Raw genomic sequence first — 16,789 nt, forward strand, 5'->3', positions numbered from 1 at the left:
AGTGTTGCAATAGTTCTGTAGGGCCAGGTTTCACATTAAGCCTTTAGTGGGTAGATGAGAAGGATCAACACTCACAAGGTTTACTTCATCTCAGTTTATTCAGGAGGAATGAGACAGGTTTTTTGTGAGGAAAACAAAAAGAGTGCAAAATATTGCAAAATATCCAAAACTAATGTTAACTCCAGACTCACATACTTCAATGATACTTGCATTTCACTCAAGTGCTCAGAAAGTCCCTTTTTATCAGGTGTACTTTGGGAAAAAAAGTGAATTACAAAATTTGCTTTGATGGCTCACTTTTGCATAAATTTTCCCACTTTATACATCTGTATGCATCTATGTATGTATTGTGATGTACTGCACTTAATTTTAGCCCCCTTCTGCTCAGGGTCTTCCTGCCCATCCTGTGTATTTCCCACAGTAAGGAAAGGCTCATCTACTGTCCCCCACTCCCACCTTCTAACTCACACTAACTTTTGACATTTATCAAAAAGACTTGGCTTTGTTTCCTCTATACCATGACCAGTATAAAAAGACAACAAAATTCCTGTGAGTCAGAAATTTTAGACTCAATACAGCAGATCATATTCTAGTTATATACAGACATATTCTTATTTTCCAATTCAAACATACACTTAAAAAGCACTTGTTTAAGAGCTTTCCTGACTAAAAATAGTTTCCTGTGTCTGTCAAGGCTTTTTTAGCATTAGACCTTAAAGCTGGTGTCTTGTCTTGGGTACAGATGATGACTATAAGCTGTGCAGTCATATTAGCTGTTACAGAACTGTGATGAAGTGGGATTTGTTTATTTTGTTGGTTTTGGCTTTTTTAAAGCTCAACAGCTAATTCAATACAGCAAAATTTGCATATCATTCTAGAAAAATTAATGGAAAGATTTCTATAAGAAATGTTTTCTTTTAAGGGGAGAGGTGTTGCTCAGCCCTTACCCAGTGTGAAGCATTTAGCAAGTTCCTGAGGAATGCATTAAAGACTTACATTCTCATTTACTGTACATCTATACTACACTGAGAAACATTCACAGGAAAATTCCCTTGGTCTCCTGCTTTAATGTGTTTTTCTTCCAGACTGTCTGTGCACAAGCAGAGTTAATGATTTCTACAAGATCAACCTGCCTCCCCCTCTCAGTTCTGAAATACCTCCTCTGCTATTTTTTTCTTCCAAGGGAGAAACTTTTCTTGTTCATTTATGGTCCCAGATTATTCATCTAACTCTGTAATGCAATACTTGAACCCTCCAATCAGAACAGGACTATCTACATGGAGATCAACAGAAAATTCAGCTCTTTGGAATTCCTCCTATTTTTGCCTGTGAAGAGTGAGAGAGCTTCATATATGAAACCAGCAAGGTAAGGAAGCTAAAAGCACATAGCTGCCAGTGGTTTCACTCTTGTTCTTCATCTGCCCTCCCCTCTGTGTGTTTCAGATCATCACATATTTATCATGTCACAATTTAAATTTCAAGCTCTTTGGCTCAAAGCTTGTGTCTATATTTGAATTTGTTCAAAGATTTGGGTACTCACAAAAACAGTGAGAAGAGCACAGCTTAGGAAACTTAGAAAAACTGTGCTACAAGAATGCTTTCCTATTCAACAAGGAGTCTGCATCACCTTTCATCTTCATAAACAGTAAGGAGAAACAGACTGGTTTGTATCAAACAGACTCTATTGCTTTATTAGTCAGTGTTAATGCACAGGTTAATTTAAAAAAAGCTACAGTTTATGAAATGTACCATCTACTTACAAGATACAAATCTAGGCCAATTGCCACAGTATCTATTGATGCTCACCCACTATAAAACATTTACAGTTTTTTTCCTGATATCCAAAACCTCAAGCAAACATTCCTTGTTAAACATTCAGTAAAGGTAACAGCATTTTACTACAGTTTCATATAGTGTTTTAGTGCAAAAGGAAGTACAAATATAAAAATATTGAGGCTTGAATAAAAAACCACAACAACAACAAAAACCCAAGCAAGCTGTGGAGTTAGAGGTGAGTGTCAGCTATGGGTATTCTTCTAAGCTCTACGATCTGGGAGTTAGCCATGCTGCCACCATCCTGGCTGCCATGACATGACTCGTTATCACTGACACTGAGACCTGCACCTGAAATAGAGAAAAAAAAAAAAAAAAAAAAAAAAAAAAAAAGAGAACTCCCATCCACTCAGCTCATCTGACAAGTGTGGAGAGGTATCAGTGAGAATGAAATTTTGACACAAAAATAGGAACATTCTGTTCCACTCTGTTTTATTCTGATTATTGAAATGTTTCCCCACCCTGCAACCATGTGGCAAGATTTCTCATACTAGTCTACCATTCTGAATTAATGGATCATAACATTAGCTGACATAGCTTTGTACCATCTAGATATGCGTTTTCATAATTCCACTGTCATTCACTTTATTTGTCCCAGTAAGTGGTACAACAGATATTTAGAGGTTGCCTTGAAATCAGAAAAGCATAAATCGAGGCCTGGCTTGGACTGGGTTCATGATTGGCTGTTAGTATCTGGTATTTCCAAGGAATTCCTCATAAATAAATGATTTTTAATGATACAATTTCAAAGTTAAACAATAATTCCAGCTGTCTTAATAGGACAGTAATTTCAACATGAGAAAACATGCTGACCAAATATTCTTTAAACCCACATTTGACATAAATTGTGGCATTAAGTTTTACTTCTGCCAGAAGACAATACAAGAATTTGGTCCAAGGGAACCTCCAAAACATGTCTAGAAATGACCTCGCGAGGCTATCTTCTCCATCCTTTTGTCAGAGGACTTCTGCTAGCTTTCTGCTTTCTATTTGTTTGATGGGGATTTAATTTGGGCTTTTATTGTGAGGGAGGTTTGAGTTAATGTGAAGATTCATAATCCTGCACTTGTTTTTATGAAATGCAAATTTTTTTCAGACCATTTTGTCACAAAAGATCTGTTGAAACTATAAACTTCAGCGCTTTTTCAGCTCGTCTCCTTGAGCTATAGAACAAATTCTACACAACACATGAGTTTTGAGGGCTTAGGGTGTCTAGGCTTTAAATTTGTTGAGAGCTGCATGTCAGTATAATGAGGCATGAGGATATCAATACAAATCACTTTCAAGTATGATCCTGCAGCGATGTCATTTACAAATTATTGGGGAATTAATTTGTTTTGGGCAGAAGCAGATCTGTAACTACATGCCGTTCAAGGCAGTTACAAAGGAATGACATCTGGCTCAAAACAGCCCTGAACAGGGTATGCTGGGAGAGGCAGTGACTTGCATTTCATGTTGTAAAATATTTTCCAGAGTTTCTATCAGGTATACAGTGCATCTCTTATTTCTATCTCAGCTGACACTTCAGTTTTTGGTTTGTTTGACAAAAGAAAAGAGCAGTTAATTTTTTTCAGTTTCTTCACCTTTTTCTATGCTTTCTGTTGTTCCACTTTGACAAAGTTTTCTCTTAGCACCCTTCCACCCGCCACCCCCCAGGCAGAAAAGAACTACAGTAAAGCGGACAGCAGTGAGCTGCTGCTTTGCTGTGGGAAGTCAGGCTGCAATCTTGAATATGGAGTTTGGTCCAGAGAACCTGCAGAAGGTCCTGTAGGACTAGTTCTCCCACAGAGGTCTGGACGAAGTCCTGGTAGGGGGCAAACTTGGCTCCATGCCCTGTGATCCAGGGGAAAAGTGGGTAAGCTGCACCATGATCCTTCTTACACCTGGTTTTGGTGTTTGGGTCATGGACGGAACATGCGTTCACTGACACTACTGAGTCCTTAGGTCTGCATGATCCAAGCTCTTGAGAAAACAACAACTACTGCCAGAGCATGATAGGAGTAAAAATCCATCAAGATACAGAGATACAATAAAAAAGTCAAGATTAGGATCTGAATTATTAAAATACTTGTTTATAAATGTATTGAAGTTGATTTAAATTTGTTTGCACATTCTGGCTTTTAATAAGCCAGATCCTAATATCCAAAAGGTACTTGAAGGTCCTGGGAAAAGCAGCAATTGTTTAAACAAGTTATTTTGATTGTTTGATATTTGATTATTTTAAAAAAGAAACCTGACTGTTACAGGGAAGATGAATCAGACTGCTGTATTTACCACATGGGGATGGACGATCAAGTAAAAACCATGAAGTAAATAAAATACTTCAAATGAAGAAAGAACACAATACTTCTTATGTAGTATAAGAAGAATAGTCAAATTCATTCAAGACATTTAGCCAGTCTGAAAACAGTATGAATTTCAAAAACTGAACCCCCATCCCATACACACTATTAAAAAATATTTGCAATCACACAAATGATCACCCTGGCTCAGATTTCAAGGTGAACACTGAATGTTGGTGTTAGAAAGATATTTGTCTTACCAGTGGCTATACTGGTAATGTGGCAAATTAGCACAGCGTTTCTTTAAGAATCTTTTGCTGGGCACTAAAAAGATCAGATCTTGGTCTAATGCTACGTATATTCTTATGTATTAAATAACATAAATATATGACATTCTTAAATGTCATACATGTGCAAGTTTTGTCCATGCTCTGTGAAAAGTCAGAGAAGATCTTTTTTGTTACATAGGTTCTTATAAGGAACTTGGTAAGTCAGAGACTGAAACTGGGTACTTTAGGTTTACAAGGGCCTTGCTCCGCTGATGCTGCAAAGACAGACTGTGTTGGAGTTGATCCTTTTTAGGAATAAGAACTGAAATGTAACCAGGATACCAGCTTACCAAACAGTCAGCAGGCTGGAAAGGGTACGACTGTTTACACAATTGAGTTTCACAGAGTTCATTGGTCCATTGTGTTCTCAGATTAGAGTGGAATTTAAACTCAATCAGATCCCAAAAAGCATGCACTCTTCTAGAGATCCTAGAGGTGGATGGTAGGTATGTAGCAGGGAGTATTAATTTCCCCAGTTGGTGAAGAAAAATAAGCAAGAAAATAAAGCCTTCCTTCCTTCCTTCCTTCCTTCCTTCCTTCCTTCCTTCCTTCCTTCCTTCCTTCCTTCCTTCCTTCCTTCCTTTTTCTTTCTTTTCTTTCTTTCTTTCTTTCTTTCTTTCTTTCTTTCTTTCTTTCTTTCTTTCTTTCTTTCTTTCTTTCTTTCTTTCTTTCTTTCTTTCTTGACTAGCTGTAAACTGAAAACTCTCAGCTCAGGCTTCAAACACAGAGAGGTTCCTCCCCTGACATCTGCTGGTGAAGGGCTACACCAGCGCATCCCTACATGCCCTGAAACACCAGCTGTTTTCTTCTGCTTTCTCAGAGATAGCTCAGACTTTCACTAAAACATTTTAAGGGAGAGAGTTTGTTTTGTAAGTATTGTACTCATATCACTGGGAAAACTTTCTGTCTCTCAAGCACTTATATCTTTCTTAATCAATCATGATTTTATTGTATGTGTGGGATGTGTATGAATAAGCTACACAAACCAAATTTAATTCTTCTTTCAGGATTTTAACTTCACAAAAATGACACCAACAGACATCCAGCTTCTATGAATGAAGTTCATATTGAACTAAAAATGCTTGCTGGGTATTGTGCAGTCATATTCAATAGCCATCAGGTAACATATGTGTGACAAACACAGATGAGAAACTGAATGAATATGCAAACTTTCCTCCCTTTATTTTTTTCTTTGAAGTGAGCCCTTCAAAACAGAGATTATGTAGATTGATAAGGCAGGAACTTTGCCACCTACAATCTATATGCCCTGTAATAGAGAGTCTCCAGGATGCCGTACTGAACACCTTCCAGAATTGAAATTTCAAATGTTTCCTCAGGTTCAGGATGGACACATGAGATGCTTTATTCTTAAACCAGGCACCTTTAGTGGGGTCACCAAGGTTTATAAAATGCTGACTTTGGAACCCTAGCTGTATTAAATAGAAAATCATGAATCATTTTATATAACATTGTTATTGTAACAGCTGTATTTGTGTAGGGTTTTTAACTTCGATTTTTCCAGGTATTTTCCATATCAGGGAATCATTAGAATATTTGCATCATATTAAGGAAATACTGGAATATTTCTATAATATTAATCACAATTGCCTCTATTAAGATTAAAAAACCACTGAGGTATGAATGTAGCAGTATTCTGCTTAATATGCATCTGGGTCCTACCATGGTGGGTCACCCGTCACCTCTAGACGAGTTTGGGCCTCCTCAAAGGCTTTGCTGTGTTTTGGTTTCACATTTCATCCAAAGGAATAAATTGCTTTGGTTTTGTGCTTCACAGAAAGGGAGAGGACATGAGTACTTGTAAGATATAGATAGAAGTTCAGAAATCAGTAAAGCTATCACGCATTTATTCATCCTTTAATGCTTCTCTACCAGAGTACAAGTCCTCAGGGAATTCTGGTATATTGGGCTTTATCCTCAATTACAATAACATATGACTGTCACAATCTGGAAGGCAAAGGTCTTACTAAATTGACTATCAATATAAACTATGCACAAGAAATCAGAGGGAAAATGAGATCAAGTCCAAAATTGCAGACTTTTAAAGTCATTAGTGAAATCAACAAAAACTAATTCACAAATAACTAATTTTGTTTGAATAAGAGCCATAAATGAAACACAACAAATAAATACAATTTAATAAACTTTTTTAAAAACCTTTTAGCACATGTCAATGAGCAAGACGTCCCTAAATTATTTTTCCTACCCTAATTTTTTAATTATTTCCTTCACATAAGCCACCTTGAGCTGGCCTTTCTTTCAAAAGATCTCCAAAATAAAAGAAATGACACAATGTAGTGAGCAGAGCAAATCCCAGCTGTGTATTTCTGTATGGACATGAGCATATTCGATAGAAAGAAGGAATTACTTGGTAAGGCATTCAAATACAATGGCTGTATGATATAAAAAGCCCACTGGATTTCTCACACAAAACAGAAAAACCCTATCACCATGTGATGCTTGTACAAAGCTAGCATAACAGGTAGCTAAGAAACAGCACACTGCTATCCACCTGATTTTCTAGAACTGCAGCTGTATGCCTCCATCTGAGCCAGCCTGTATTTCAGGTTAATCTGTAATTAGGCTCAGAATTAATGACTGTGGAACCAAGGGCTAAATGCACAGTTCTGTGACACATTCCTTTAGCAACAAGGCTGAGTGTGCCAGCACAACTATTTATGGGGCTGCACTGCACACTGCAAATTACTAAACACTGACAAGTTAAAAACCAAGTTTTTCTGTAGAGTATTAGTTGATTTTTTTTTTTTTTAACCTGTCTTCTTTTCTACAGCTGAGAGTAACAGAAGGGCAGGAATGAAATATTAGCTTTGCTATGATTACACTCATTCCCAATGATCCTGGCTGCCAGGTTAAACCTTGTGGCCACAAAATTATTCCCTGTGAGCATAAGTTAAAGTCACCTTCAGACAGCTCAGAACGACATGAGCAGAAAGAACAGACGAAGCACAAAGGGGCATAAAAACATTTTTACATATTCCTCTACTAATCAGTGCTGATCCTCAGTCAGCCCTCAGAGTGGGAGTTAACATTTCAGCACCACTATATTTCAGCACCACTGTAAGTTTTAGTATAGATTGACAGTTTTAGGGAACACAGATAATGGAAGGTTCTGTTTCAGTTTATCAAAGGTAAAGTTCAAACAATAGTACTTCTAATCTTCCTCCAAAAGCAACACCCCCCCACATTAGCAGTGATAAAACTAGCTAATGTGGGGGGGAAAGCACCTTCTCCCCGCTCTTCCAGAATGAGGAATTCCCAGCCTTCTGAAATAAAGTCTATTCTAAAAGGGTTTGAGAAGCTCCTCACACAGCAAATTGCAGGCAAGAGCAGTTCAGCAAAAAGGCATCTGAGCTGCCTTTACCCTTTAACCTGTTCAGAGAAGAGGTCCTTGTCCTCCAGTTGGCAATGACCACTTCCTTGGAGCAAGGGCTGGTATTCAAAGGGCCTCAGACTAACTCACGTAGAGTGGGAGAGAGAAGGGAGAGGAAAGAAGAAAAGGAGAAATCTATCCTGATTTCTTGTGGTTTCATGTGAGCACAAGCAATGACGCAAGAGAGGAAGAAATGTGGTGCTGAGAGACTAGGAGATGAGCTCATTTCAGTGCCTGCTAGCTTAACTATTATCATAAAACTCCTGTTAGACTGCAGCATAGTGAATACTTTAGCAGCATAGGTCCATATTGCCAAACAGAGAAAAAAAAAAATCCAGCTTTCCACCACCTCTTCTCTCTTTTTATTACTTCCATGTGATTCCCTGCCTCCCTCTCTTTGGCCATGCACTTAACTGAACTGCAGAATATGTCAGGATGAAAATAATAAAAAAGATTTTTAGTTACATAAAAGCTTGTTGGTGTTTTGTTTGGTTTTGGTGGGGTTTTTTGTTTGTTTGTTTATAAGAAAAATATATGTTGAGCTAGAGGTTGTGTCTGAGACAATAACTGATAAACATTTACTTTGCTGGTCAAAGATGCTCTAACCTTCCACACCACCTCTTCAGGTCATCTTGTTCAAATATGAGGCTGAAACAAGATGGGACAACTGGTTTGGTTTAGAAATCATGGGGATTTTTACTCTTGTAACACCATGGGTGACACCATGTGGGCACATGAATAAGCATTGGTGTAAAATTGTCCAGCACTACTCGAATCAGTAATATAAACCAAATATTTTTCTCCAACAATGGCCTGAAGTCACTACCTCAAATCACATTAATATGAAATGCTCATTAAAAATTATGACAAAATTTTAATAAAGAAGACAATAACAGAATTTAGGCAAGAAAATCAAAGGTTGATTTTAGACCTATTTTCTCAAACAACTTAAAACAAGTTAACTAGGGATCGAGCTTGAAGACTTAGGAAAAAGTAACTATATTCAGCAGTAAGTGCTGAATATGTGTTAAATTGTATTATATTTCAGCTATAGCTGTTGCCTTGATTGTTCTTCATGCCTTAAGACTCAGACTTCTACAGTTTACTGATGCCAACTGATTTACTTAAGCAGTAAACATTGTGTACTAACAGAAGTGTTAGATGTGGATTGTTTCATGTTTTATTAACTATCTATGAATTTCCTTCTTAGTGTTCAAGAAGTCAAAAAGTAAAATCTACCTTCTTACATACCTAAAAAAAAGGTTTTCAACTGTAACTTCTGCACCTAACTTTGAAAGTCTTGAAAAGTCTTTGAAAGTCTTGAAAAAAAAATTGACAGTTAACAAAGTAGAACTAGTCTGCAAAATGTTTAGAAAAATTAATAAGTATAAAACAGATTTTCACAAAACATAGAATGGTTTGGGTTGGAAGGGACCACAAAGACCATCTATTTCCAAGCCCCTGCCCCTTCCACTAGATCAGGTTGCTCAGAGTCCTATTAAACCTGGCCAGGGATGGGGCAGCCATGGCTTATGTGGATAATCCGTGCCAGGGCCTCCCCACCATCACAGGGAAGAATTTCTTCCTAATACCTAATCTAAACATGCCCTCTTTCAGTTCAAAGCCATTCCCCCTTGTCCTGTCACACTATGCCCTTGTCAAAAGTCCCTCTCCAGCTGTCTTGTAGCCCCTTTAAGTATTGTAAGTGATTCAAAGCTCTCCTAAGTGCCTTTCCTTCTCTAGCTGATAACCCCAACTCTCTCAACTTTTCCTCATAGCAGTGGCTCTCCAGCCCTCTGAGCACTTTCATGGCCTTCTCTGGAATCAGCCCATGTCCATCACATTGAGGGCCCCATAAGTAGGATATATAGCATTATGAACTTAAATAAAAATACCTGTTTATTATCAGCATTCCCAGTCTTCCACCCAGTTTGACTTTTCTTGATTCACTGAAGGGAACAAGCTTCTGAAATTGTGTGTGCCAGGTCACTTAATCTGCTACTCCCACAAATATCTTGCTGTTGTCTCTTGCAAGGCTCAGTGGTCTCCCTAAAGATCATATAGTTGACCTCCTGCTACCAAGCAAGTCCACTTGTACTTTACCTGAGTGGTAAGTGGTTAGTGTATGTCACATCTTATCAGGTAGGATTCCTTTCACTCTTTGGTTGTCCTAGCAGACATTCCCATGACAACTGATCTTTAAGATTTTCGTTGCAAATCAGATTATATTAGGAGACCTCATTAACTGTATCTCGTGGAATGGTGGCACCATTAGGATGAATAACAATACAGCAATACAGCAAACTTTGAAGGGCAAGGGGAAGAGTCACTCACCAGTCTTTAAAGCAAATATTAGGTCATCAAACTCTTGTGATTCCTCATCAGCAACTAATGAGCTGGTACTGAATCCTCCAGAAGGGTGGAAAACATTACCATTTTGTGGACTCTGCTTAAAGGCAGCACTAGCTTGACTAGCAGGCTGCAAGGATGCCCTCTCCCAGTCTGCAGGCACCTGCAGAGTTTAAAAAGACACAAAAATTCAGTAATCATCAAAACTATCTGGAAATTATGACCAGAGCTGAGCTGAAGGCCAAGAGACTTTGGAACCAGCTATTCTGCTACTTCTATAATGAAACAGGAAGCCTTTTTAAACTTTTTAATAAATTGTGTCTCTATATCTATATCTATATCACAGAATCACAGAATAATATATCTATATCTATCTATATCTATATCTATTTCTATATCTATAAATATATATATATCTACATATCTAGGTCTATATCTATATATAGATCTAGATCTAGATCAATCTGTATCTCCCGTTCCCTTGCCTTTCCTTCCCTTCTGTATTGGGTTTTCATGACCAAGTTTTGGTAGTAGGGAGGGTACAGGGGGTCTACTGGGGTGGCTTCTGTGAGAAGCTACTGGAAGCTTCTTCCATGCCTGGTGGAGCAATCCCTGGCAGCTGCAAAGATATATCCACTGCCACATCTGGGCCAATTAGAAATGGTGGTAATGCCTCTGTGATAACATATTTAAGAAGAATAAAAAAAAATATTATTGTGCAGATGCAACTGTGGCTGGGAAGAGCAGGGTGACAATTTGTGAGAGGAACAATTCTGCAGACACCAGAGTCAGTGGAGAAGGAAAGGGAGAAGGTGCTCTGGATGCAAGAGCTGGGATTCTCTTGCAACCTGTGGTGCAGACCATGAGGAAGCAGCTGTGCCCCTGCAACGCATGGAGGAGCCCCATGCCAGAGCAGGGGGGTGCCTGAGAGGAGGCTGTGAGAGGTGTTCAGAGACCACGCTGGGGCCTGTCCATGGAGGATTACATCCCTTGGAAGAGAGACCCATGCTGCAGCAGTCTGGGGAGGACTCTTGCCTGTGGGATGGACTCCCACTGGGTAAGTTCATGGAGAACTGTCTTCTGCTCGAGGGACCCCATGTTCAAGCACAGGAAGGACTCCTCTCCCTGAGGAGCTGCCGAAGCTATGGGTGGTGAACTGACCATAACCATAACCCCCACTCCTTGTCTCCCTGTGCTGCTGAGAGAGGAATTAGACCTGGGAAAGAAGGAGGGTTGGTGAAGGGGGGAAGGTGTTTTTAAGGTTGCTGTTTTTTTCTTTTTTTTTTTTTTGTTGCTAAGTATATCTCTATATCATCCACTTTAGATGGTGCCTGGCATCCAGGCAGGGTATACCCATGACACCTTCCCTTCCCTTTTCCCTTTTTTTTTTCCATTTTCCCTTTTTTTCCCTTTTCCCATTTCCACTCCTTTCCTTTCCCCATTCCATTCCATTCCATTCTAATTTTATTCTAACTTCATTGCAATTTCCAGAAGTTTTGAACATCATAACTCTGCGAAATTATCTACTTAAAACCCATCTAAAATCTATAGTAAGCTGAAAGAATTAACCTAATACTTTGATTTCTCATGACCTACTTTTGACACTTCAACCAACCTCCATACTAAACTGAAGACTCAAGTGTGAAAGGAGAAATTCTCTAGGTGGGATGTTATCAGGGCACAGCAAGTTCCAAGAATAACATAGATAAAGATAACTATTTTTGTTATTAAAATAAATGAAAAAGAAAAAACTCTCCCCCTCACCCATCAAACCTGTAATATTTAGCATCTTATTCCCATGTATTACTCTTCAGAACTAATGCTGAAATCTCTAGGTGCATTTCATAAACAAGTTAATGACTATAGAGAACTACAGAGCACTCTTACCTCTTCCATAGCACTGATGAGGTTCTGTGTGGACTTGCTGATCTCTCCCCCCACAGCTGGCAGACCACTGCCATGTGTGAAAAATGCTGATCCTGGAGTTGTATGCCCATTCATGTCAACAGTGTAACTTGCCTTCACAGGACAGCAAAGTTGGTTGTGCAGGATAAAATATACCACAAAGACGTAAAGACCCTTAAACAGAGATTGAAAGAGAACAGCAGGCTGTGAAATGCAGGGAGTTTGGTTCAGAGCTTTCTCTGCAAAATAATGGATGACATCACTGTCCATCAGAGATCTGAAAGTTACAAGTAAGTTCATATCCTGAGTTCTTCAGCTAAAAAACACACAAGCACACACACACACACACAAACACAAACACACACACACACACACACACACACACACACACGTACTTGAAAATTATTATTTAGTTGAACCTACAGAGATGCAAAGGAAAGCCACGACCCCAAAACCAACAAAACCAACTTGAGTTTCACAGCTGTCATAACAGTGAAAATGAGGTTAAAGGCCTCCCTCATAATAGTATTTGGCGGCTGCTCCTTAGCCACAATTCTTCATTTTCTTCTTTTCTGACCTGCTGGCTCTTTGTAATCTACCTCATGCAAACCACACTGATGCTGTCACAGATACCATAGCTATAATTTAGATGTTCTGTGATATGCACTAATTCAGCACTGATTTTCATTACTGGTTACAACAAAGGCTCTGCTGTATGCTTCTGCAGTTCTTCTTTAAAACCTGCTAATTTTGACCTTTAGTCTGAGCCAAGACAAATAATAAAACCATGTCTTGTGCTTATAAAGAAATCCAGTAATTGAACTTCTCAGTAAGAATCACTAAGTCAGATGACTTATTTTAAAGTTGCACTAATACTGAAGGAAAATAATTCACTCCACTGTTAAATCAACCTGTTCAATAATTACTAAAGAAAGGGTTACCAAAATAGTACAGAATGAAGTCTTCTGCATTCTTACCAATTGCTGCAATACAATTCCATTTGCAATGGTTTTTTTTAATTCACATTGTTCTCTAGAATCCTGAAGCCAATTGTACAAAACAGAACAATTAATTTTAAAGGTATCCACTGGCATGGAAGTACTAACTGGGATTACAAATAGTAAGGAGTTTTGTCTAATTATATTAGTGAATTCCTAACAAAAGGAATTTTGAAAATACTTGAAAAGAGACTGCAAATACCCAACAGCACTTGATGATACATAAACTGATAATTTCTATTACCAAAATGATATGACAGAATCATCTGGTCTCAAGTGACACATAAGAAAAGTTAATGGGATTCAACAGGATTTCAATCTCAGCTGGTTAAACACTGGAAATACTCTCACACAGCTGCTATAAAACCATACAGCTCTGCATGTGAGTTTTTTTAACAGAAGACTACCAAACAAAAGTGCTAAAACCAATAAAAAACTATTTTGAGAAAACATGTTCCTGCTTTTCCAGATTTTTGTTTATTTGTCATGACAACTCAAGCAGTTCACTGAGAAGAAATTTCTTTGTGATACATACAAACAAATACATTCTATAAAATAGATGTAAACACATTTGAGACAAACGTTAAAAGGCACTAAAATATCCTTTCATTCTATAAACAAGTTCAAGGACTCTGATATACATCAAACATAACAGGGCTAGCAAATGGATTTATTTTAATTTGTTATGGATATGAAAAGGATAAAACCCCCAAGAAGAAGAGATTATAGTGACATTACAAAATTCAGAGTAGTCTCTGGCAGTTCAGTCTCTGAGGGCCTAGCCACAAAAGTTGCACAAACATTTCAAGTGGTTTTGTACTTTTTAAGAAAAAAACATTAGCTGAAGATGCTGCACAGCCCTGTCTTTTAAAATTGCAGAGACACAAGGCATTGGCATACAAGGTTCATGACAAATCACTCTCCTGTGTAGCCTCAAGTGTGGACACCCAGTTTTCTAAAACAAATACCCATGGAATAAAATGTCACAATTATCTCCTTAATTTGGTCTGTGTCCTGATGTAACTCTCTGCAGATGGATGATGAAACAACTCCTCTGGGTCCTTCCATAGTAATCACACAGACACAGGGAAGTTATTTTAATAGCTAAGAACAGGAGAAGTCAAAGGCTGAGACAGATAGCAGAACCAAAAACTATCTTTTACTTTTCCCGTCTTGTAAATTGTTAGAGCAATGTCTTACAAACAGAAGCTTATACCTAATGAAACCCAACATTCCTAAGAAGGCAATACATTTACACAGGAATTCTTGCTGGTCAGAGAATTCCTAGCTTGGCTGGACAAAGGATGGATCTTTCTTTCACCTATATTCCTCTCCAAATCTAGAATCTCAAGAAGATAATGCTCTGTAGATTTGAGTTTCTTTGTACCATCACTGTAGTTTTGTTTGAAGCACCAAAAGAGTTTTGTGGTCATATTCTGCTAGTCCTGTGTCCTTGTTAAGAACTCCCAGGAAGTTGGTTAGGAAGCTAAAATAAGTCAAATGGTCCTGCTCAGATAGCACTGAGTTCCAAAGACCATACGCATGATGTCATGCAGTTAATCATATGGATTTCTGTTTCTTTTCAAGACAGCAGCTACCAAGGTGCTTACTCTGAAAGAGAATGGACAGCATGCAGATACTTAGGTAGTTGTCAGTGCAACCACAGCTTTCACAGTTTCAGTGGGTTTTTTCAAAAGCACCAGTCTAAGAATTGAACTATCTCTCATCATGCTTTTGACCCATGTTTGTTTTCACTTCAACCTTTAACACTGTAAAAACAGTCATAAATTGCTATGAAAATAAGGTTGTTGGCATTGCAATATATGTTTTTGTGTGTTTATCATATAAACAACTCTAGCCAACCTGGAACTCCTGTACTTTTTCAGAGACTCACAGACTTTGTCCTTGCTGGCTGGACTAAGAATGAAATGAATACAATAATTAATTTCTGCTGACAGGCTTGCTAGGAACCTACACCCTCCAAAAGGATTGAAAAGAGGTTGGTCAAGGTGTGGATATTAGTTAACACTGGCAATGACATCTCTATTAAATTTATGGGTGTCGCAGTTCGTTTGGGGGTGGGGGGGGGGGGCATCCTGGGGGGCCCCCAGGGGGCCCCCTAGGCTACAAAATGCAATACAACATATGGGAAATATTATTTTTTATTAGAAGTTCTCATCAAAAAAACCTAACCTAAACCCTAACCCCAAAGTATCAACCTAGTGCCAGCAACCTCTGCTGTTACATATATACTGGGAGTCGTGCTCCTCAACTCACAAGCATACGCCGGGGGACCAGGATAATCTTTTTATTAAATTACTCACAAAATTAAAGGAATCATACTCAAGGAATCATAATCAATGCTATTGTGCAATGCATGATATAAATTTGATAATATCATCTTTCCTAATAATTTTTTATTAGTTATGGAACTGAATATTCATACATGCAGTAGTATTAATAATGTGAGCCAAGTGGCAAACACAAAACATATAATTATCTATTTCTGCAAGGAAAGCTTTCCTTCCTTTCCTTCTTCCCTTCCTTCCTTGTTTTTAGAGATAATTATAATAAATTGCAGGCATGGCATTTTTCTATGCATTTTTCAATGTACATTTTATTTTGCCATTGTTTTCTTCAATCATATTTGACTTTGAAAGCAGATTGAAGATCTTTTATTCTTGACATTACGACATCATATTCTTGATATTGATATCATCTTAGTCATATGACACATCTGAAGCCATCACTTAACATCTTCCACTCATGGCTCTTCAGAAATAATAACCAGTGAAATATAAATCAAAGATCCTTTGTTTATATGTGGTTCTGTTTCTTAGCATTCAAAGTGATTGTTGTAAAACTGTCTGTAGCAGTGCAACTCCATCAGCTGATGATTGCATTTAGGAAGTAGACTTTGGATCTGCTGTGTATCAAATGTTAGAGTGTTTATTTGCCGTTAAGTGTCAGTTTTGATGAAACCATTGTAATTCTTATCAATCCTGTAATTTATCTTATCACAGTTTCAAGGATGAACGTTTACTGCTTATCTGCACTTTGATTCCTTACGCATTTATACCCCATTTTGCTCTGTACAAGATTTGTGCCAGTTACAGCTGTAGACCTAAAAATTAACATCAAAAGCAAAAACACAATAATAAATGTAATCAAGGATAAATAAATGTAATTCAGGACTGCAAAACCCATACCATGCCAGCAGGCATCACCTGTTGAACCAGCCAACTGCCACCACACACACACACACACACACACACACACAAGAACAGAAGTCACCTTAAAACATGGAATGAAGAAAAGTAATAATTCAAGTATCTATCATTAAATTGAAAGTGCATTTACAGGTCTGCCCTGAGATGCACTTATTTTGAGTGCTTTCAGTTTTTGGTAAAGTTTTAATTTCACAGATAAACAGGTTACAGGTATATTCTGTAATAACGAAAAAAATTACTGTGCTTTCAGCATTTTGAACAAGTTTTCCTAATACTAATGTCTCATTTGAAACTTTAGTATGCACTGCCAAGTTTCTCTTTATGCAGAGTCAGCTATGCCAACACAATGCTGAATCTTGCAATTCCTGCTCAAAGCCAAAGCCAGAACTTCCTTTCTGGCAAACTGCACTCATCTCAGATTTAGTCTAAACTTGGCTAAGTCTTATCTGACAGG

The 16,789-nt window shown here is 38.0% G+C and overlaps 1 protein-coding gene across 1 annotated transcript in view; it reads right to left on the minus strand.

Moving 5' to 3' along the window:
• Positions 1-1,834: 1,834 nt before the first annotated feature.
• ADGRV1 (adhesion G protein-coupled receptor V1) overlaps positions 1,835-16,789 on the minus strand; it is a 282,378-nt gene continuing 267,423 nt past the window's right edge. The window contains exons 94-96 of the mRNA XM_041463583.1: positions 12,090-12,281; positions 10,188-10,365; positions 1,835-2,124 (exon numbers count right to left, since the gene is read on the minus strand). Coding sequence (XP_041319517.1) covers positions 2,006-2,124; positions 10,188-10,365; positions 12,090-12,281 — 489 coding nt within the window. The 3' untranslated portion in view covers positions 1,835-2,005. The remainder of the gene's footprint in view (positions 2,125-10,187; positions 10,366-12,089; positions 12,282-16,789) is intronic.

This window comes from Pyrgilauda ruficollis, unplaced genomic scaffold (genome assembly GCF_017590135.1).
Source record: "Pyrgilauda ruficollis isolate IOZ18807 unplaced genomic scaffold, ASM1759013v1 scaffold167, whole genome shotgun sequence".
In the NCBI taxonomy this organism is placed as follows: domain Eukaryota; kingdom Metazoa; phylum Chordata; class Aves; order Passeriformes; family Passeridae; genus Pyrgilauda; species Pyrgilauda ruficollis.